The sequence below is a fragment of the Saimiri boliviensis genome, chromosome 6 (assembly GCF_048565385.1).
Source record: "Saimiri boliviensis isolate mSaiBol1 chromosome 6, mSaiBol1.pri, whole genome shotgun sequence".
In the NCBI taxonomy this organism is placed as follows: Eukaryota; Metazoa; Chordata; class Mammalia; order Primates; family Cebidae; genus Saimiri; species Saimiri boliviensis.
The window spans coordinates 64106804-64130765 of NC_133454.1; the positions used below are offsets into that span (position 1 = coordinate 64106804).

The 23962-nt window shown below is 46.3% G+C and overlaps 1 protein-coding gene across 2 annotated transcripts in view; it reads right to left on the reverse strand.

Annotated features, from left to right (window-relative positions):
• Nucleotides 1–377: 377 nt before the first annotated feature.
• KCNJ1 (potassium inwardly rectifying channel subfamily J member 1) overlaps nucleotides 378–23962 on the reverse strand; it is a 28808-nt gene continuing 5223 nt past the window's right edge. The window contains exons 2-4 of one of the 2 annotated variants that reach the window (XM_010334370.3): nucleotides 14895–14992; nucleotides 12769–12938; nucleotides 378–2631 (exon numbers count right to left, since the gene is read on the reverse strand). In XM_010334370.3, the coding sequence (XP_010332672.2) occupies nucleotides 1492–2610 (1119 nt within the window). In that variant the 5' untranslated portion in view covers nucleotides 2611–2631; nucleotides 12769–12938; nucleotides 14895–14992 and the 3' untranslated portion in view covers nucleotides 378–1491. Of the gene's footprint in view, nucleotides 2632–4812; nucleotides 8045–12768; nucleotides 12939–14894; nucleotides 14993–23962 lie in introns of those variants that run through there. The other variant, XM_003923514.4, reaches the window with a different exon arrangement.

Sequence of the window (23962 nt, forward strand, 5' to 3'; positions counted from 1 at the left end):
GAGTTCCACATGGGCCAGCTGTGCCCACGGTTATGGCCATTGACAAGGTATGCAACCTTAAACCCATCAGAGTCCCCACTGTTCTTCGTCAGAAGGACCAGAGTGGTACACGGATCCATACAAACACAACCCAGGCATGGAACTGGCAGCTACCAGTTTATGTGCCAAGACTCACACTGGAGAGGCATCATGGAGCTCTACCGGAAGGTGTGTGTCTGTGGCCAGGGTCACTTCCTCCCGAGGGCTAGAGACAACAAATGTGTCCTGTGTGCTTCCCCTCCACTCCTCCCACCTCTTCCAGGAGAGGGTCCTCTCCGCAAAAGGACATTCATCAGGGGTCTAACTCAGTTAACGCACAGTAATAATGATAATCAAGGTGCATGGACAGTTTCGGAAATTTAATATATGAATCAACCCACTGAAAACATTTTGATTCCTAAGCAGCTTTGAGTACCATTTTTTTTCCAGGACACATTCAAAATGATGCAGGTGGGGACCTGAAGAAGACTTTCACAGGAAAACCTTCCCCTCAAGGTCGATCCTTCCATAGCTGGTCCCTTTTAGGAAGATGGGCTTTCAGGGAAAGAAAGACCTAGTAACAACCTGAACTGTGGGGCTCCATCCCATTCCTCTCTTTCCCACTTCTTCAGAAATAGCATTCCAGCACAAACTCTAGGTGGAGAACCTCATGAAACTGTTTCTTCTCAGGTGCATTAATGGTACATTACCTTCTCTACTGACTTTGCACCTTTGAACCCCTCATTGCTATCTTAGAAGAGCAGGAAATACTCTTTTTAAATAGATGTATAGTCCCTGAAGCCATCCAATACAGATTGAAAGAAATATCACCGCTTTTAACTAAAGCATTCTGTCTTGTGGAAGGTATCATCAAGGTTCTAGCGTGTAGATTTAGCCTCTGTCTAAATGTAACACATAAGAAGATTCAAGCCTCAAATTGTTCTTTGTGTAAGCGTTTTCTTATTGTCATTGATTGGCTGGTTCATCTCCCCAACTTAGGAGACAATTTTTCCATCAGTAAAATTCCACACTCAAATAAAAGTGGAGTCTTTCTTATCAGTAGAATCAAAATGAGATTATTATTGTTCCCTGATCCTTTCTAAAGTTCATAACTTCTTTAAGGAAACTTTAAAAAAATATTTTGTTTGTCCTGTCCATGAAACTTTTGATAATTTTGTCTGCTCCCATCAACACTACATGAGCTCAAATAATCATATTAAAGATTTCAAGTGAGCACCTATGGCTTCCATATGCCAGTTTCCTATAAATGCATGGCACATTCTAATACAGTAGCCTTGTAGAGATACATGTCTTGTGGAATCACAATTGCAGGGCTCAGGGGTCATTGTGCTGGTAGACTTTGAAGGCTCTCATCCTACTTTTATACCACTAAGTTGTTGACTGCTTCATAATGCTCCTTCTAGCCACTAGGAACTTTGGAGACTTGGTTTTACCCCAGTTGAAAAGCCACTGTTACATTTTGGTGTCATCTGTTTCATTGACTTCTGACAAGATGAAGCTGGGGTTGTCATAGCCTCTCTTCATCCTGGCTCTAGCATCTTTCTCATTATAAAGGCACATGGCACAGTGAGGGGTTTCCACTTCCACTGTCTTGCTAAAGTTATGGAAATCCACTCGGTATTTCCCTTCTTTCGTCTTGGATACTATGGGAGCAAAACGGTAGCCCCAAAGCACCTCCTCTGGGACATAGGATGTCCGGACTTGGCAGGTAGCACTGGTTGACTCCACAGTCCCATCTAAAAACACCACTAATTCAAAGTCCTGCTGGAGAAGGGTCTCTGCTGCCATGTGGAAGAAGGGGCTGTGGTGATCAATGACATGGTAAATTGTCAATGGGGAGATGAAGAATAAATTTTCATTCCCGGCATCAACTACAAAGTTGATATTTGTCTGGTCCAAAATAATGGTTTCTCCTTCAGGAGTGACTGTGGTCTTCAGAAGCTTTCCATATATGTGACTGCTAATAAGGAGGCTCTTCCTGAGATTAGCCACTCGGATTAGGAGACAAAGCTTCCCTCCGCGTTTGCTGATCACTGCATTCTTGCTGAACATAATGGTCTTGGCACGTTTTTTGGGCCTGGAGATCTTGGCTAAGATGGCGCCACACATGAAAGAATTGATCATAACTCCAAGTATAGACTGAGAGATCAGCAGAAAAATGGCAGTGGCACACTGTTCTGTCACACACCTAAATCCATATCCAATGGTCACTTGAGTCTCCAGAGAAAACAGAAAAGCTGAGGTCAAGCCATTAATGTTCTCCACACAGGGAGTGTGGTTGGCAGAAGGATGGAACTCTGGGAGGTCTTTGTGAATGTATGCTACTGCGTACCACAGGAGACCAAAGAAAAACCAACTCCCCAGAAAGGCTGTGATGAAAATGGTCATTTTGTATCTCCATTTGAGGTCAAGTACTGTTGTCCAGATGTCCACAAAGAATATAAGCCTCGACTGTGCCTCCACATTGCCAAATTCTATGTTGCACCTTCCATCTTTGGAGACTAGCCTTGCTCTTTGCCGAGAATGCCGAAAAAAGCGAGTGATGACCCACTTCCGAAGATGTTTGAACATACTTTCTGTCAACACCCTGATCTGAAAACACATCAAAGAAAAACAAAAAAGGATTATGTTTGTAGCAATAGTGAACTAGGTGACTCATATGAAAGATCTAACTATGAAAAGATCATTCAAAATTATCTGGCTTACTAATCGTTTGGCAAGCTGACAAGTTTGTTCTGGATACCACAATGCTATTTCTAATAGAAACTTTCCACTGGAAGACCATGTTACTCAAATATAAAGAAGCAAAATAATTACAGAGAGTTAGAAATAGAAGAAAACTAAGAGATCATATGTTTTAAGTGTTTCCTGACCTCAGCTGGTCTCACATAACCTTAAGAATGTTTGTGATAAACAATTATGGTCCGCATTTTTATTTATTGAATATTATTACTGAAATCACCTTCTCATAAGTTTAGCCTTCTGCTAAGCAATGATTTCTGAAAAATCACAAACTTGAAGCACTTGAAGTATTTATTTTTTGAGATACAGGAAAATAACTGATCAAGAAAACACTTATCAATATACTACATAAATCATCTTTGTACTTCTGTTGATACTCACATATCAAGAAAAATTTAATTCAATTCAGTTCTCTCAGTTTATCAAATGAGGAAACTGAGACTCAGAAAATTTAAATGACTTGTCGAAATCCATGTACCTAGCCAGTGACAAGATGACAACTAGAATATAGGGCTCCCTGCCTCCAGTCCAGGGGAGCTTCTGCCACTCCGTGTCTCACTTACCAAATGTTATATTCTGAAGTTACATTTTCCTAAAATATTTTAGACAAGTATTGGTTATATTGCTTTTTTTATAATGCTCAACACTATTTAGAAGAGAGCTCAGATACAACCAGACGGTCTTATAGGGCTTCTCCATAAATTTACAAGCCTGTTCCTACCCTCTTTCCATGGTGTCCCAAGATTCCCAAAAGGAATATTATGAGGGCTACCATCAACACCTCACACTTCCTTTCTTACTCCAAAGCTGGAGGACTGGGGAGCACTGATTTAAATAATACTCCGTAAAAACAGACCATACTTTATTCATTCCTGTATCCAAGTTGCTAGCACACTCTATGAGTGTCTACTGTTTATCCAGTAAACGTAAATAAAATAATTCAGTGAATTAATTATATTTTTCAAAATCCTGTTTGCTCAATGGGTTTTTTTTTTTATAGAAGACAGTACTGTGACTTCCATTTTACAGCAAAATAGTGAAGGGACTGTCCCATGAACAGCCAGCAATGGCGAAACCCAAGGTCAAAAACACTGGATTACCTCCTCCCCATGCCCAAGCATGTCAAGGTGTGCGCACTGTGGTCAGCAGTGTCTTCAGGGTATTTTTCATTAAATGCAAATGTGTTTTTAAAATAGATTTCAAAATCCCCCTTGAAAAATGCGTTTATTCACAAGAACTAGGAAGCGAAACCAACTTAGTGATATATTTTAAATAATAGTGATATCCCATAATGCCTTGTTCAAGACCTTAACCCAGGTGAAAACACAAGAAGCCAACATCAGGTCGGAGTGGTGAAGAGAAAACCACAGCTGTGGTGATTTAAAGTGGTGAGGACAGGTTCCAAAGATACAAAAAAAAAAAAAAAAAAAAATGCTGCCAAGAGAATAAACAGCAATGCACACAGAGGGCCCTCCCCTCATCCACACTGCCCTCATTGACCTCAAGTTCCCAAAGAGGATTAGGGGACAGTGCATGTGAGGTACAGAGGAGGAAATGGTCTCCTCCTCTCCTCACACACATCGTTTACCCTGGTCTACACCCACAGGGACTGACCCTTCTCCCAGGTGCGTTCGGGCTCATACTGTTTACACAGCTCTCCAGAGAGTGACTCTCAGCTCAAATAGTAAATTCTTCATTTTATTGTATTTTATTTTCACGTCATCTGACTGGATCAAACAGCAAATTCTAAAACCAACATTTATCAACTGAATCCACATTCTCTTTGTCATACATTGTCATTCCAGAGATGGCTCCTAACACACCAACTTCTGAGGTTTTTTTCCCCACCGCCCTGCTCCTCTAGCCTCCCTGAAGTTCACTTTACTTTTAAAGGTAGAGATGATTTCTGTAGAGTGAATAGATACCCCCTGACTGATCACTTGAATAACGTTGGGTTTCCATGACTGCATTAATAATAAAACATTATCTGCCTGGCTTTACAGAGAGGTGATTTTCCCAGCCTGCACTTACCAACGTCTCAAACATGTTCCGATTTGAAGTATCCATGGCTGGAAAAAGCAAGGAAGTGGTGCTGGAAGTTGGTCTTTCTATGCAGACTGATTTCTTTTAGACTCAGCTTAATTTATTGTAGGCGACAGTCAGTGGACTGACGCTAATTTGTGTTAACTTGAAAACACTTAATTTCATAGTAGAGTCGTGTGATTTATACCAAGGCAATTGGTTGTTATCAGACCAAGCCCCAAGCTGGGTATGTATTTTTTTCTTTTCGACATCACATGGCTTGAATACCATTATGCTAAGACATGACAAACCATCAGCACAGGTTCCTGGGCAGCAGGCGTGGACTGGGTTCCAGCATTGCCTTCCCCTTCTTGGCCACGCTCTATTGCTCTCTTGTTTCTCCTGAAAGTTGTACCTAATAACTCTGGCCGGAAATAGTTATCATCAATCTCCCAGCCTATTCTCTGAAACACACTGAAATACTGAGTTTCCCAAGTGTTCACAAAGATGCAGGTGAACATACAGACATAGATAAGTATATATTTAAAGATAAAAGTAAGATCACACCAGGAAGAAACAAGATACCATATCAATCTCTCTATACAACAGTCACTGTTATGTAAGAAATAGATTTTAAAGAAGTCTTTATTGTTGGAAGTCTTTATTATTCTGGAAACCTGGCATTTACTGAAGGTGCTTTTTATATGCATGGAGTTAGCCAATGCTGTTGATTTATTTGTTCAGAGTAAGAAGGATTATTCTTAGAGAATGCAATGATACAGGATAATTTCATCCACTAACCAAACCTGTCATTCACATGGCAGAACTATTATTGCACGGATCCTACCTTTTTTAGACAATTGCATTTAATCTAACCACAGACAGAGCCAATATGTATTTTATGAACTCTTAGGTGATTAGAGGCTGTCCCTGGTGTCTGGGTTATATAACATGCTCAGTTTTTAGTTTCCTTTCTATTGAAATCAGTAAATCTTAATAGCAAGCAAAGGGCTGCACATTAGCTAGTATTTACCAAGGTATTCTTAGTGGCTTGGCAAAGCAAGTGGATTACATTACTGCCACTTTTTCTTTAGTGCCCCAGCGTTCTTGTTCTGTAAACAATCATTCTCAGAAAATAGACGTTTTGTGCACTTCCCAAACATTGACTGTATGCTTATTCTGTAGGATTTCAAAGACAAATAGAACTCTTCCTGTTCTCAGGGAGTTCATAGTCTAATGCGGAAGCGAGCTAAGGAAATCAATCACAGCCTAACATGGTTGGTATAATACCAAAAAGAGTCACTTTTTAAAAAGATCCTTGTAAGTTGGGGATCCACCTTTTGCAAACATACTTCAACTGGCTGAAAACTCATTGCATTTATGTATACATTAATTTATCTATCAATCATTATTCAATGATGATGTGTTGATAGCCAGTGTTGACTGTGTGCACTGACCATTGTGCTAGACATCAGAGAAGCAAGGGACTCAGTCCCTGTTATCATACAGCTCCCATTTGAGCAGAGGGGGTGGTGCAAATGCATCAATAAACTATCAAATGACCAGTGATAAATGCCAGGATGTGAAACAGTGGGAGCACTCAGGGGAGCACCTATTTTGATGAGCAGAACCGTAACCCTGAGGCCAAGGCTTGAAGATGAGTTAGAGTCACACATGGTAGAAACTCTATAAATATTTGCTGAATGATGATAAAGTAATCAATGTGTATATAAAATCAACGAGCTTGCTGTCACATATATCACTTAGTATCTGGTGGCTCCCATTCTAACGGAGAGGTCCTGTGTGTGCAGTACTGACCACACTGCAATGTAGTCTTGTATGTGACCCCGGCAGGGGCGACCGAGGAAAGAACACGTGGAGGAGCCAAAAGAAGTTTCAAGTAAGCAAATAATGGAGTGTAGGAAGCCTCAGTGAGACACTGGGCTGTAAAGGCAAGCTAGGGCCAACGCATTCTGCCCCTGGTGTGCCATTTGACTTTTTTTCCCCATAGAACTACAGGGGAAACTGGCATAAAGAACATTCTTCTTGTGCTTCAGAGAAAACTCATAAAAATTCTAAATAAGTCTGACGTCTCCTCCATTTAACAGCCCTTCAAATTCTTGAAAATAAACATATTTTCTTTCTGAATTTCCTTTTTTCCATAAAAATGTGTGCTTCATTTGCATGCAACATCTACTTTAATCAGTATGTGCTTACTTTAAGGGAGGGGACAACAGTTTGTGGTCCTTAGCGAATTTGATGGACCCAGGTGCAGAAACTGTTCTTCCACAGGCATCCACTTGAGAACAACTTGTTATGAATTTGGGATTTCTGACAGGACTTGCCACCCCAGCCTCCTCAGAAGCCAAACAGCCACTATTTCAAAGAGGGGAAAGGGAAGTAGGCATGACTGTTACTGCCTCCGATATAGAATTTAAAAGTCTGTTATTCCTCTATAGAAATGGGGAAGAAAACCCACTTACTGCAGTCTGCCTTTCAGCCAAACCTCTCATAGTTTATACACATCCTTAGATAACTTTAGGACATTTCTGAAGGTCAGGATTTCAGGTTAGAGGTAGGAAATACGATCTATGTGGCCTGAAAGCAGAAGTCAGATGATTTTCCCTAGTACCTTTGTAACTGCGGTGGAGAAGAAATTCAAGTTTCATAGATGAAAACATTACTGCTTTGCCAACAGTTGATTGAATCCGGAAACATTTCTTGAGGATTTTCCATAGCAATGATTGAATGGGGTTATGGGGCAGTTCCTCTTCCTTCTTAATCAATATAATTAAACAAGCACTCTCTTTATTGAGCATCTACCATATACCAGGTGCTATGCTAGGAAACAATGCAAGGTAACAGTCCCTGCTCTCAAGTTGTTCACAGAGAAGTAATTCAAGAATTGCAATGTGGCAGATTCGCTGCCTTGAAGGGATTGAGGACAGGATGTTAAGGCAGCCCCAGAAAGGAGACCCAGAAGGCTGGGTGGGTGCTGGGCTTGTATTCTTACTCAGCTTTGCTAAGGAGGGAAAACAAGTGTATCTAACTGCTGCTGCACAGAACTTCCTGTTTTCTATGAAAATCCTCTCGAGCTATTGGAGGATCCCCACCCCGCTGGATCTGCAAAGGTTCAGAGCCCCAAGAAATATTAAGTCATCTAGCTCTGTGGACTCTACCTATCACATCCAGGACAGCCGGTGGCATTTCCCTTCTGTTTGGTAATTGCCAGAGAAGTTATCGCTGATGTCTTCAGCACTATCAGGCAGCTCGCACAGGGTCAGCATGGGCTCTTTTAAGACAGAACTTGGCAAGGCTGGTAGAAACCACCCTTCCTGGCCTCGCGGGCATAGAAGAAGTCATCTGAGCTTCAGGACTCTTTCAGTTAGACTTGAGAATGCACTTCAGGAATACCCTACTTTTTTGTGGGGTGAGCATACTCCTGGGTCCCCAGTGCTGTGAAGCCAGAGTGTGTCTATGTCCACGGTGCACATGCAGCAAAGGCCTTCCCAGGTGCCTCCCTCCTTCCAGGGAAGAGAGCTTGAGCAAAAGGACTGGAGCATCACAAGGTCTGACAGTGTTGGTACTCTCATGAGGCACACAGCCAGAGCATCACTTTCTGAATAACTTGGCTTTTTGTGCATAGGGGATCAGGAGAAGATGGCAGATCCTGGCCAGGAATGTTCCCAGAAGAGGTAATAGCTAGAGACAGAGTGGCAGAGTGAAGGGGCCTCTAGCTCGGCTTGGCACAGACACAGATTTGAACCCTATCTCTGCCACCCAACAGTTAAGTGGCCTGAGCAAACCACTGACCTTTGCTAAGCCTCAGTTTCCTCACCTGTGAAATGGCTATAATAATATACTTTCAAACACTGTTGTATGATTTAAATGTAATAGCATAGGTAAAAGTTCCTAGAAAGTAGCAATTATGCAATAAATAACTACAATTGTTATCGCGGCTTCATAGATTTTAAACAAGTATGGCAGTTTAACCAGGTGTCACTGGTCTAGGCCATTCCGGGTCTGCCGTGTGGAGCGAGATGGGCCATATTGGAGACTACAGCCAACAGAGGCAAAGGCTTCGGCGAGAGGATGAAGGTTCTCACAACGTATCTTGTCTATCAACTATGCTGGCTTCAGAGCCCATCCTCCCAGTGTGGAACAGAAGATCTAGAAAATGCAAATATGTTTTATAAAGGCTTTGTCCAGAATCAGGGCAGAAGCCTTACCTTGGAGAGGTGGGAACAGGATAGAGGGAGAGAATGATCCTTGGCAAGGCTGAACAGAGCCGTGGTACTGAGGCTGGATGCTGTTCTTCTCTCACCCTAGACATTAACTACGATCTGATCTGTGGACGAGCAGCCCTGACCTCTGGGAGCTGACCTCATACTGCCAGCAAGGTCTTCACTGTCCTGGCACTCTAGGCTGGGTCTTGCTGAGCTCCGGTTAAGCACAAACAATCTCACACATCGTCAGCCTCAGACCAGGCCACTCAGGTTATGATGGATGGGGATAAAACAAGGCCATTCTGTAATCATGTCTGAACACCGACAAAATACAAACATGTCCAAGCCACAAAACGGCCAAATATCCCCCCATCCTGGCCATGTTGAGTGACTGCTGTTTCTTTATCAAGAACAGCTTTAGCCTCACGTCAGTCTTCTCATCTAGATAATAAGAATTATCAACATACTCAGTCATAGAATCATCCCTACTCCCTAATAGCACCTAGTCAAGAGCAAAGCATTGCTTCCTTAAGCCTTGCCCCACCGCATCACGTGAAACATGCCCAGATCCTATTCAAGTCCTTTCCAACACCCTCTCAGGGAGACTCTCCATGATTGCTTATGGTGTAGTTCTCCCTAGCTGCAGAAAGTCCAACTTGTTCAAATACAGGGTCCTGCTAGTGCCTTCTCACTGGAGGGCACTGACACCACGAAAGACCCTAAGAGTACAGAAAATAAGAAGTGTAATGTAACACAATAAAACCATTGTACAAGCCAGTGGGTGAGGGCCAATTTCATTCCCTGGCTTCCAGAAGTCATGCATGCATATGTGCAATTGATACATATGTTTCTTTTTGTATGAAGAAGTGAAGAATCAAGGATATAGCCAAGTTAAATAGAAAAAGCCACTAAAATGAATTACAAATTTCAACTTCAGGTGGTTAATTCTATCTAGCTAACTTGTTTCCCAAAGCCATTGATCATCCTAAGATGACTGTACACTCACCACAAAAACCTATACCTCTTCTTGGCACCTTGACTGGGTCCCAGTGGGAAGCACTGGAAGCTGTGATGTCCCCACCACTACAGTCAGCCTGGGAGCTGGTGAAGCCTGAACCCAGGAAAGGTGTTGGTGAGATCTTAACAGTCTTGGGTGGCAGCCTGCATTTGCTGCAGTCAGAAATCAATGCTTTGGAAGCTGGATGCTTTTCCTGTATGTATTTTCTTTTTCTTTTTTTTTTTTTTGAGACATGGTCTCACAATATCATCCAGGTTGGAGTGCAGTGGTGTAATCATGGCTTATTGTATACTCAGAGTACCTGGGACCACAGGTGTGCACCACCATGCCAGGCTGATTTTTGGTGGTGGTAGTGGTGTAGAGATGGAGTCTTACCATGTTTCCCAGGCTGCTCTTGAACTCCTTGCCTCAAGCATTTCTCCTGCCTCGGCCTCCTAAAGTGCTGGGATTACGGATGTGAGCCACCACGTCTGGCCGCTGTATTTCCAATATTGTTTTCTGTTGTTCTTCATAATTGTTTCTTAAGATATTTTAGAAATGCTAGCATGTCTCAGCTTTAGGAAGAAAGACCAAAAGGAAGCACTTGGTCCCTGCCTTGTTCAGAGTTTTAAAGACAGAGCAGCACATCCTCGGGGGCTGTGAGGATGGGTGACAGGGAGCTGGAGTGCCCTGAGGGGGGCAGGAGAAACTCACTGCCACACAATGGGAGCTACTTGGCTATACTAGGGATCTTCTAAGAGTATTTCTCTTCTAAACTTCAGAGAGTACTGCGCTTTAAGGGAAAGCGTTGCTTTATTGGACATAAGCAGGTTGAGCCAGGGTTGAGAAGGTAAACCAAAGTAAGAATGGAAGTGCAAAGCACAAATAAATGAAGAGAAAGGCTGGGGCTGAGAACAGTCTCCAGCGAGTATGGAATGGCCATTAAGGCAGCCAGAGAGGGCTTCTGCAGTCGGCTGCTGGTAGCAGCAGACACACGCTGCGGCAGTCTCAGTGAACAGCGCCCTCTGGAGCACGATGCCAGCAGTGCCCTCTGGAGCACAATGCCAGCAGTGCCCTCTGGAGTAGTGATTTCTGGGACCCCAAAGGCCTTGCAGTCTCATCTCAGGCACGGATGCAAAGTCTCTTAAAGGGGTTGTTGGATTTAAACTCATAGTAACTCTAGGAGGCTGGGAACTGAAGCTCAGAGAAGTTAAGCAATGTGCCCAAGGTCACAAAGCAGGAAGCCAAGATTAGAAGATTAGAAGCAAAGATTAGAAGAATCTAGACCTTTCCAACTGACAAGTCTTTGCTTTTAAGCCCTAAAGCATATGTAACACAGTTGGTAAACAATGTAGAGGGAAAGTAAATATTTATTCAGCATCAACTTACTCTGTGCCAGGAATGGTTTTCCACACATCTCCTTGCATTGTGTGAGTGATCACATAAGAGGGTGCGAGCCAGCAAGGGTCCAAACCTTTTTAGATAGTGAGCATAAAAGGATCGGGAAGGGACAGGTTTCCAGTGTTTTGCAGAATCTACAAAAGCAGCTCAAGAGGAGGAAGGAGAGGGCTCAGTGGAGAGGGTACCCAGTACCCTGGGTTGGATCTGAGGGTGCGTGTTGGAGGATAAGGCCATAGGCCCTGAGGTCATGAGAGGGGCCTGGTAGAGCCAGGCAGGGCTCAGAAATAGTTAGGATATCAACAGAATTAAGAATCAGCTGTTCAAATAGCTGAAGGTGTGCCGTCGAGCATTGTGCTTTTTTGGTAAACGTCTATGGATTATCTTGGAGTACATGACCTGAAGTTGTGGAAGTGACATTTTACACTTAGGGACATCTGTAGACCTCTACAAGGTGCTGTTACTTCTACAGGCAGAAGTTTGGTGTGATGGCAATGTCTCCTGTGGGAAGAGGAGAGGAGGTGCCCCCCGACCCACCACCTGGTGGGCAAAGAGAACCTGCCAGTGACGATGAGCCAGCCCTGTGCATTCACTGCGCTAACAGAGGGCAGAGCTTGACCGTGGAGTCAGTGCTGAGGTCACATCCAGGAAGCAGACTGGGGATACAACGGCAAAAAGACACGTTGGAGCCCGCCCTGCCTCCAACCACAGAGGCTGGAGCAAGTCGTGTAACCTCTCTGGGCCTGCATCACCTGCTGTTTCCTGGGCTGGGAACACCTGGCGTTCTACTCTCCCCCATGCCACCCTCCCCCCAGCTCCTTGCTGACTGCTTGACTTCAAGTTAAATGTCATTTCTCAGAAAGACATTTAAATGTCAGTTTCTTAAAGAAGGAAGAAGATCCCTCTCCTCATTTAAATCAAAATTCCTCTCCGTGCAATATTTGATTGTATGCTTTCCTTTTATTTGTGGTATAAACAGCAATTTTAACTGATAGATTTGCTTTTGTGCTGTCTCATCCACAGCTGTGTCCCCAGCGCCTGCCTACCCCAGCACCAGGCAGAGAACAGAGGCTCAACAGGTATCTGTCAAGGAAATAAACAAATACAGGAAGGTGTGAATGACTCAAAGTGCTTGATTTTTGAAAGGGGCTGTGGAGAGGGCAATGCCAGCCTAATAGCACTCTCTGATGCTGGTGGTGGGACTCAATATCTGTAAAACCTGTATGGGCAGATGACTGGCTCCCACAACCTTTGCCTAAGCAGCTCCGCATAACCAAATGCTCACCCAGCATTCTTGTAGCCTGGGGCGTCCAATAGTTACTTCTTGAAAATCAAGCCACTCACCTCTGTCGGAAGAGGTTCAGGAGACAATTTTCAAAACTTCATGTGTAAGTAGATCTTGGAGTGACCAGCAAGAGTTGCTTGCTCTGGGATGCCAGATGTAGGGCTCAGAACTTGTCACGCTATCTCTGCCAGGACCCAGGACGGGGACGAAAGCACAGTAGAGAAAATACCTGGTAAAATACAACACGCATGGCTATCGTCGGCAGAAAGAGGACAGACCCACACAGAAGCCACAGTGAGACTTCTGTCAGTTTGGATCAGGAACACACAGGGTTCTCCACACGTGCAAAGGTAAATGGGTCAGCTTGGGCTCTGGTGGACTCAGATTTAACCCAAGTTCTCAAACCTCTGCCACACACTCTGCCACACCTCTGTAGCTAGTCAATTTAGTTTCTAGTGAATTTAGGACTGAAACTTAAATTAACACAATGATCCACAGTCTTTTCTAGTGTCATGGTCTCTTTATTCTTATTACTATCAAAAAGAACACTGCTACACTGAAAATATCCTTGTACACATCTAGAGATATAATCCCATATTGACATCACTATATACTCTCAAAAGATGTATGTGGACAGAAATTGTGTATGGTGAATCATATTACTTATGCATTAGGATATTAGATATTTATCGGAATCCTACAGTGGATTATTTTATAAAGAATAATTTTTACAAATCAAATAATCTTTCTTCCACTTGTTTATCCTGTGCAAGTATGTGTGCTGGGGAAGAGGTGGCTGTTCGGAAAACCAGATACATCTGTAATGAAACTATTCTTAAATCTCATATATTCAGCTGCCCACCTCAAATGGCACTGGAGTTTAATGAAGGAATTTCGATGTTTATAAAAACGCTTATTATGTGTGCAGAGATCCTATTATCAGTCTGAGCCTTCTCGATCTCTGTGGTTTGGGTTGGTATTACATCAGGTCAGTCTTACCAGACTAGAAAGGAATGGATTCCATGTGGACGGGAGGCCTGAACATGCTTTACCGAGTGTCTGCAACTAGAAACTACACTTTGTTTAAAAAAAAAAAAAAAAAAAAAAACTTGGTAATCTATAAAATGGAGAAAATTCAGCTAATGTCTTGAGCATAGACACTCGGGTGCTAGTATTGATATTTTTGCACCACAAGCAAAGAAGGCTGGTGTAGCCCAGCTTCCACAGACACGCAAGACCAAAGGCACAGAGCACCAGGTGCTTGGGTGTGGCGGGGGATTTGGATGTCTTCTAGGCCCACGCCTTAGCATGTTTGAAGTTTCTCTGTCCCAGTCCCAGCAAGTGGCCTATGGGGTAAGATTTAGGAAGCGGGTTTCCAGTATTTGAATCAGAAGTCAGCCACTTACTGGCTCTAACATTGGGTAGTGAGTGTGTCAATCTCCTCATCTGAGAAATGGGTACAGATGGATACAAAGAGCTTAGACAACACTTGGACATAGAACATCATCAAGCTATTAACACCTCGAATCATGCCACATGTGACTCCGGTTCCTCCCTCAAGCTCCTGCCCAGGCTTGAATGAAAGGAGGCAGTCTTGTCCCTGTCTGCGAGGCCTTTAATCCTGGGCTTCTCTGGCTACTGCGCAGGCTGCGATAGAAGAGCCAGGCTCTGGGGCAGTGGATTAGCGGGAGAGCCAGCATTTCTGTTGACTCTGTTGCTATGCCCCAGGGAGCCTTTGAGGGTCAATGATTACCAGTTTCGGCTTGGGTTCTGCCAAGCCACCAGAGTTACATTAATGGGGCGGCACGTCGTCACCCACCCTCCCATGTCCAAGTGCTTTCTTGGAAAGCCCTGGAGCCAGAGGGAGCCAAGCCAGCAGCTTTGGTGACCCTTTGTTCCATGCCATAGAGCCACCCTTGAGCGAATGCTGGAGTCTCCTCACTGGGTCTCTTCTGAGCACGGCCCCATCCTCATCACCGGGAAGAACCCACCCAGGAGCCCTCTCAGAACAGGACACTGTCCAGGAGACGTCCCAGCTAGGTCCTCCAGCAATTATCTTGAACCGCTCTTGACTAATCCTCGCATCTGCCTCTGAAACAAGGAGGACAAGCAGGAAGGGGGACATCCCCCTAGACCTTAGAGCCACGCCAAGGCAGGCAAGCTCGGGGCCCTCACCGAGACCCACCTCCCGAGAAAGGCTGGTGGCGCCTACAGCCGGCCTGCTGACGCAATTCCTCTCATTCCTTTCCTCGTTTCTTTTCACTCAGTGGTGTGTATAATGACCTGGAAAAGATAAAATTAAATTCCACGTTATTTCCCCTTATTTGCCCTTCTATCGAAATCAAGCCAAATCGAAAGAAGATTTTCAGTCTCAAAAACGTTCCTTAACCTCTCTGAGCTGCCCTTTTCCATATTAACTATATTGATCATTCTAGTGCCTTTGTTGTTAGGGGGATTAAGTGAGAAATACATATATCCACAGGAACATGTGTATGTCAATAGCAACATTATTCATCATAACCAAAGAGTGGAAAGTTTGAAACAGTTGATGTCCATCAACAGATGAATCAATACATGAAATGTGACATATCCATACAGTGGAATATTATTCAGCTCGAAAAAGGAATAAAGTACTGATACGTGCTACAACACGGACGGACCTGGGAAACATTACGCCAGTGAAAGAGGCCGGAGATTGCAGGATTCCACCTCTATGAGATGTTAGAACAGGCACAACTACAGAGAAAGAAAATTAGACTGGGGACTGCCAGGGGCTGCGGAAAAGGTGGGTGGGGAGTGACTGCTAATGGCCACCAGGTTCTTTTGGGGGTGACGAAAATGTTCTAATATTGATTGTAATGATGGTTGTGCAACTCTGTGAATCCACAAAAACCACCTATTAGGCACTTCAAATGCGTGGGTTTTATTTTATGAGAATTATGTTGCAATAAAGCTGGGACAGAGAAAACACACATATAAAGTGCCTGTCACACAGTAGTCTCCACCAACTTCCCCTCCCACTCTCACCCCACTTCCCCATGCCTTTGGGCCCTGGTTGGAACCTCGGCTGAACTTGGCACCTGCCGGTCGTAGTAAGTGGGTGCTGTGATCCTAAAGGCACCACCATCAACATGATTTTCTTTGTCTCAAGAGCTGGAGTACAGAAAGAATTATTCTGCTTACCCTCACTGCCAAACAGAAACCCTGCTAGCGTGAGAGACGTCTCTTCTCCCAGGGTCTGCAGAAACTCATCCCTGCTGCTTCCCAGGTGTGTTTGGGTAAAGCAATCCAGGCTGGGCCGTGGGCCCTCCTACACACCCACCTGACCACCTGCACCTGGGCTCCACAGGTGCTCAGTTATGATCCTGGGTCAGCAGGTCTGGGTGAAGCCCCTCACACCTCTCAGTGCCAGAGGGCAGGTCTGTGGGATGGCAGGGGGTGGGGGGTGGGATTCACCGGGTCCCTCCTACTACACCAGCCAAGCAAGAGCCACCTCTTTCATCTCTCCCGGAAGCTCGATTTCTTTTTCTCCCTCTTTCTCCTTTTTTCAGCACATCTTTTATTTGAATGTTTTCCAGCATTTTGTTCCTTGCACATAGCTCTTGCTGCATTCCTGGACCCAGCAGCACTGATGTCCCAATTCCCATTTGAGCCGGCCCCTCCAGAGACTCAGCATGACCTCACAGACAAGCCAGAGCCCCACAGCCCATTCAAACCCCTCCTTCCCCACATTTCTCCCATGCCACTCCTTCTCTCTGCACCCCCCATCCCCACCCCACACCACATACACCAAGGAGAGAGAAGGATGGAACGTGACTGGGATCAGACCTTGCTGCTTTCTTGGGTGACAACAGGATACAGAGCTGTGTGGAGTCCACATTCAGGGACTCACGAGAGAATGACAGAAACCCCCCACTGCCCATGTCCAGAAACTGGGCCCTTTCTCAAAGGCAGGACTGTATGTTCCTTGCATACTTCCTGAATAAGGGCCACTAGAAAGAATGTCCCCAACCACCACCTCTCTACTTTCAGTTGTCCACCTCTGAAAACATCCTAACCTGGATTAGCACAAATAGTCATCATCTGTTTGATGACACACCTGCAGGGCCAATCCTAGATCTTATTAAGTATGATAAATGCATGATGCGTTTGGGGGAAGAAACTAAAGCCCCTGGTGTGCTCTGAGAACTAATTCCTATTAAAAGAAACGAGGCGGTCTCGCTGGAGTGCACGTGCGGGCTCCCGCTGAGTCTCTGGCCTTGAAACACATGTCTGGAGTCAGGCTTGAATTCCAGCTCTGCAGCTCGCTGGTTCGTGACCCAGCAGCCCACCTGGAGTTTCTACAGAACTAATTTCTCGATGTAATCGATTAAGCCTCGGGGGGGAAAAGATTGCTAGGAAACGTAAGGAGCAATAAAAACCCTGGAGCTCCTTGTCAGCCCTTGATGGTTTCTTTCTTTTTTTTTTTTTTTTTTTCATTGTTTTGGACCTGCCTGTCTTCCTGATTCACTTTTCTTACCCTCCCACACTTCCAATAGTTGTACCCATTTTCAGTGATGGGTTTATTCTTTCTCCCCAACATCATTTGAGTCCTGACGTTCCCCACCTTGCCATGGTCCCCTGAGCTTCACAGGAGCAGATGGAGAGAAGAAGAAAGAAGGAAGATCTCCAGGAATTGTGACGAGATTGACAACTGGGCTTAGCGCTAGCCAAAATGCTGGTTCCTGGGCATCCAGAGGGTGTGAGGTCCAAGCTGGGATCATCATTAAGATGGAAGGCATCATTGCAAATGAGGCTGGCAAAGCAAAGTTAGGGTTCTACAGGCGCCTTGAAAGTAGCGAAGAGATGGGCTATAAGGTGGTATCGAGCTGGGCTTAAACACCACCTCTGCCACTTGTTACCAGGGTAAGTTACTTTGCTTTTCTAGACCTACACATTCTCCTCCATGAACATGGACATAAGGAAATCTGTTTCACAATGCTGGGATAGGATTAAGTGTAGGAAAGCCCAGTCGAGAACCTGGTATGGGGAAATCCACAATAAATGCCAGGTGCCTTCCTTGTTTAGCAGGGCTGAGAGACTTTGATGAAGAGATCAGGACTGGGGACAGCCAAAGATGGAGTTGGCATGGGGGGAACAGTTTTAACTCCCAGGTCTGAATTTGGGCAGGCAGCTCTCTCCTGCCAGACCCAAGGACGGTACCCACTGTGCCTGTGTGAGCTGTAAAGAAAATGCAGGAAGGATGCATAGTCCTGCTTGAGGGTCTTGCCAGGTCTTGGGAAGTCTCTCTCCCTCCCCTCATCCCATCCTGGAGCCTCTTAAAGAAGGCTCTCCCACCAGGACTTCCCCCGTGGGAAAAGACAGCAGGCTCTGATCTGCTTTCAAGGGACCTGTCAGGAGCATCTTTTTATACATGAGGCCCAGAGGGAGAAGACTCTGTTTATCTGGCTGCTAGGGACACATTAACGAAGTGGTGAAAGGCTGTAGATGAGAGAGAGAAAGATTGCCCATGAAACAATGAGATTACATCACATGTGGAGGGTGCAATTGTGCCAGCCAGACCAACTGAACTTCCTCTGAGGTTAGCATCATCAGCCTTCCAGACCCAGAGGCAGCCGGAGCACAGGGCTAGGTGAATGGCGCCTAGCGTGATCCTTTCTCTGAAAGTTCTTGGCCGGGGTTGCAGGTCCCGTGGCCACCAGGCTGCGGTGAGAGGTACAGGTCCACCCTCAGGGTGCAGGGCAGAAGAGGGAGCGGAGCAGAGGAGGGGCAGTTCCACATGTGATGTACACAGGGACAGCACATCTGGGCACAGGCATCTTGGACTGAAATTACTGCTCTAAAAAAATTTCCTAGCACCTTCTTCTTTTGCTTCTTAGCACTGAATACAACTGATTTTATTTATTTATTTTTTTATTTTTTGAGATGAAGTCTTGCTCTGTCACCAGGCTAGAGTGCAGTTGCGATCTCAGCTCACTGAAATCTCTGCCTCGGGTTCAAGCCATTTTCCTGCCTCGGCCTCCCAAGTAGCTGGGATTACAGGTGCATGCTACCATGCCTGGCTAATTTTTGTATTTTTAGTAGAAACAGGGTTTCACCATGTTGGTCAGGCTGGTTTCTAACTCCTGACCTCGTGATCCGCCCACCTCGGCCTCCCAAAATGCTGGGATTACAGGAATGAGCCACCACACTCAGCCATACAACTGATTTTGTATTGATTTTGTTCAATTCAGATCATTCTCAGCTCTGTCAATGGCACATCTACCCCCTAGTCAAGCAAAACCTTGATTCACCCTTAATTCAATCCATCAGCAAATCTTGTCTGCTCTTCCTGCAGAATATAGTCAGGACCTATCTGTCCTCTTCTCATCTCCTTTGCTGCCAGGCCGCCAGGATTCTTTGGCTGGGCTATAGAAATTATCTGTTCCTTGATCTCTTCACTGCCTCTCTCTCTTCCTTATGATATAGCCCACACCATCAGAATGAGGAAGGAGTCCTGAAAATCGGATGACATTGTTGCCTGGCTGAGACCTCTCTCAGCTTCCCTTTGCTCTGATGATCTCAAGGCCCCATACAGCCAGGACTCTGACACACTCCGTAGTCCACACTCATCCCCTCTGTCACCCCGCTCACTCTGTTCCCACCTCCTCTGCTCTGCAAGCATGGGCACAGCTCCTGCCCTGGGCTTTGACACCTGCTGCTTCCTCCTTCAAGGCTGCTCTGTTCTAGGTCTGCCCATGTCTGGCCGCTCCATGTCACTAGGGGCTTTGCTCCATCACCACCTCCTTCGAGAGCCTTTCGGCATCCAATCTGAGGCAGTGCCATGGCTCCAGCGGGAACTCCATCCTATCTTGGTTTCTTCCCATCTCTTATGAAGAGTGGCTGTCATGTTGGTTGTTTATTTCCCTGCTGGTGATGCGTTCACTTATTGTTGATCTCCCCTCTACAGAATGCACCCTCCAGGACAGCAGCCCGTCTTGCCTTCCTCTGAATCCTCAGCGTGTGGACGCAGAGACTCTACAAATCCTTCTTGACCAAGGTCAATAACCTCCCCTGGGATGGGAATGCCACAGGTCAGCTGTCAGGTCAGCTGCGTCCCTATGTTATACTCAACACTGCTCATTGGGCCTCAGGGCTCTCTCCAAACAGAGAAGGCGAAGGGAGAGAGAAAGAGAAGGCATTTTTCTTCAAGTTGTAGCTCAGCTCGCCAAACTAATGACCAAGCGAACATCTGGGGTGGTGTGGAAACTGCATGTGGTAGATTCCTAAGTGCCACTGCTGGCACAGCAGGGACGAGTGCTTGTGCATCGGCTTGGGACGCCCCTGGGAGCATCATCTTTTTAAGTTAAGCTTCGATTTTCTGCAGTTAGTAATAACACATAGATTTCATGTATTTTGAACTCAATAGTGTGCCTGAAAACATACATTAAAATGTGTTTCTGGGTAATCACTTACATTTTTCTCTTTTTTTTAAGATGAAGTCTCAGTCATGTCACCCAGCTGGAGTGCAATGGCACAATCTCCTCTCAGTGCAACCTCTGTCTCACAGATTCAAGAGATTCTCCTGCCTCCGCCTCCCAAGTAGCTAGGATCACAGGCTGTCTGCCACCATGCCTGGCTAATTTTTGTATTTTTACTAAAGATGGGGTTTCACCATGTTGGCCAGGCTGGTCTTGAACTCCTGACCTCAGCTGATCTGCTCATCTCACCACCCAAAGTGCTGGAATTACAGGCATGAGCCACCATGCCTGGCCCATTTACATTTTTTAAAACTACCCAATTTTAGCATTTATTGGCTTAGTCCAGGGTTTAAAAGTTGTAAAAAGTGCAAGAGCAGCTAATCCCTGTGCAACAGCTCAGAGAAACAGAAGAAAATGTGGATAAAATAGAGAGGGCAAAGAGAATGCAGGAAGCTCCACAATGGCAAGGGACAGGGAGGGACGGGGAGAGACAGGGAGGGACGGGGAGGGCTGGGGAGGGACGGGGAGGGACGGGGAGGGACGGGGAGGGACAGGGAGGGCCGGAGAGGAACAGGGGAGGGATGGGGAGGCAGAGAACACTGGCGAGTAAGAGCAGCTAAGGATGAAGAGGCATAGCAATGCATGCCACAGATCAAGCAGAAGTGCCCAGAGAAAATCCTCCATGCCTTAAGGAGGTTCGCAGCACAGCTGTGAGCCCTGCCACCAAAGACAGGGGCAGACAGTTAAATGTCAACTCTGCACCACCATATTTGATTGATGTTTAACCATGGTTCAAACAGCACATGTCTCCGTGGCAGCAGCTATAGTTTTTTAAAAGAGTGAATGGATTAATGAATGCAAAAATGAGGAGTTTAGAGAATTTAAAGAACTGTGAGGCAGAACTAGGGTAGGAACCCAGCTCTTTTTGAGACAGGGTCTTGCTCTGTTACCCAAGCTGGAGTGCAGTGGTGCAATCATAGCTCACTGCAGCCTCTACCTCCCCAGCTCACAGGATCCTCCCGCCTCAGTCTCCCAACCAGCTAGGACCACAGGCAAGTGCACCACTCCGGGATAGTGTTTTGATTGTGGAGATGAGGTCTCACTGGGTTACCCAGGCTGGCCTTGAACTCCTGGCCTCAAGCAATTCTCCTGCCTCAGCCTCCCAAAGTGCTGGGATTACAGGCCGGAGCCACCGTGCCAGGCTAGAAGCCAGGTCTTAACCTGATGCCTTCACCCCAAGCTCCCTAAAGATCTGGTTCAAAAGATGAGTGAATTCTGATGTCTAGGGCAGGAGGAAAAAGGAAGGAAGGCCCAGGGGGAAGGCTGGCCCTCCCCTCTCCCCTCCCTTCCCTGAGTGCCCTCTACTGACTTGCCCTCCCTTGTTTTACCTCTGTCTGGGCATCTGTAGTGGGAGCCGCTTGCACTGGGCGCTGGGGTATGGCCTTAACAGGACCCAGGGAGGTGGGGGAGCTGGGCAGAAAATTGAAAGGAGCCAAATACACAGAATAATTATAGATTGTGATAAGGACTAAGAAAGAAACAGTAACTAGAAGTGACCTTGAAAAGTCCCCGTAAGTAGGCACTGGTGCTGAAGACGGCGCGGGCAGCAAGGCGGAGGGCAGAGAAGAGGTGCTGCGGAGCCCACACTTGCCCTCGCCAGGCCTCCCTCTTACCAGCAGCAGCACCCCCTGTCCTGCCCAGGGCACTGCGCACAGAGGTCGGCGTTAATTTCAGAGAGATCCCAGAAGGACACCTGCCTGGCCCTAGACAGGGCAAGAGTCAGACCTTGGATTTCTCATCTGCCAGATGACGATGATGCAAGCTACTTCCCAGGGCCATATACAGATTAAATGTCGCAGTGCTTGGGAGAATCCAGATGGATGAACGACACTATAGACACATGGCTTGGATTTGTGGCAAGAGGGACTTCAGTGAGACATGAAGAACTGTTGACTGAGAGGCTGGCAGGACACTGTGGCAGGTTTGCAGTGAAGAATTCCACACTGACAATGTAAAAGAGAGGCAATGACTGGCGTAAGCGCTTGACGCTGCATGGCTTTCACTGTGTGAAATGCACACATGAGTTCTTGTAGAAATGAATGAAAAGAGGTGACTTAAGGAACTCAGGAAGTCGCTGTGCTGTCACTGTCAGGGATTCCAGAAGATTCTCTCTGAAAAACAGTCACCAACTAGATTATTAAAAATTAGCCCACTGTCACCTCGGGTGGGTCTTGTCACCCACATCAGCTGGACCAAGGGGCCTGGATATGCAGTGGCCTGGAAACAGGTGACCCTAAGGGGCAGGCGGGATGTAGGCAGAGAGGAAAGAAGAAAATGCTGATGGAAGCTACTCAGAGAAGTAGAGGTCAGGTGGCTCTGAAACCCAGATGTGACCACAGAGGAAAGTGCCCTGGAGGCCAGAGACACAGCTCCACTGACCAGCTATGTGACAGGGTCATGGCCCAGCCCCTTCCCTGGTGCTGAAATTTCCCTCTCTGGGAGATGAAGACCACGTCGCTGGGACCTGCCTATAATACTTCAACAAACAAAAATACTCTATGTACAATGTAGGGGATTATTTTTATAAACTCCAGGGCAGGGAACGTCAACAGCACAGAGGCAGCACTGCCATCTCCTGACACGTGTCCTGCCCTCTCCCCATCCCCAGGGCCCACGAATGGCCCAGCATCTGCTCTTCAGTCACTGGTGAAATATGTGTGGCGTTCACTGTGTCTGCACATGGAAATTAGCCTGCCGGTGGTCTGGCTCCTGGCGTCCCTGGGGAGCAGACAAAGACAGAAACTCTGGTACTGCCAGCTTCCGTCCATGGCGCTTTCCTGCGGTGGGGTGCTGGCTGAGTGACAGCAGCAAGACTGCAGCATTCACTGGCAGCTGAGCCAGAGCATCGGGGGCCCTAGTGGGTCTGCGGTCAATGGGGATGGTATCGTGTAGGGTCCACGAACTGAGACATTTAGAAAAGAAAGAGAAACATGCCCAATGAAGAGGCAAGATGGGAGCAACAGGGCTAGTGGATGTCCCTAGGCCCTCAGACAGAAAGGAGCTTGTACCCAGTGATCGCAAGCTCGTTTATGGGGTAGACCCAGGCAACCTGAAGAAAGGCAGAATCAGAGAGATAGCCAGAGGTGACTGTCATCAGAAACATAACCCTGCTCCCGGGAGCCACCAGAAAGCGGGATAACTGGGGCTGTCTTCCCTGGTGCAAGCCCAGGAGTGAGGACTTTGTGATAAGATTTCTAAAAACACCAGCTCCGTACTCTGCCTGTCGGTAAGCCGCCACCAGAACCCCTCCCGGAAAGAGACGCAGGCTTTACGTCTGTAGAAGTTTGTTTCCATTTCCCACTGAAATGGATCCCTGCCTCTCGACACCCCTAAAACCTCAGCTTCTTCCTGATCTCCAGCCCACATCCTAATGGGTGAGGCTGAAGTCTAATTTCCTCTGGCCTTCAGTGAGGATGAGGAAACCAGGCCCTTCGTAGATGAGAAAGAAACTTCAGCCCCAGCGCTTGGCTACGCTTCTCCAGTGGCTGCCTATTCCCAGCTTCATGGTCCTGGTGGCCATGGTCAGCCAAGTAGGAAGGGATTTGCCTGCTGTGTGCTGGGTGCCTGGGTCGTGCCACTCATCTTGCTGTGGTCCCATCCTCCCGCTCTCTCCCTACCCCTTTCCTCACTGCCACAAGATACTTAAGGGGCATCTTTGTAGAAATTCAAATCTGTAAACACCACAAGCTGGAAAATACCCAGCCAAAGGCTCAGGTGTGTCAGTAAGAAGGTG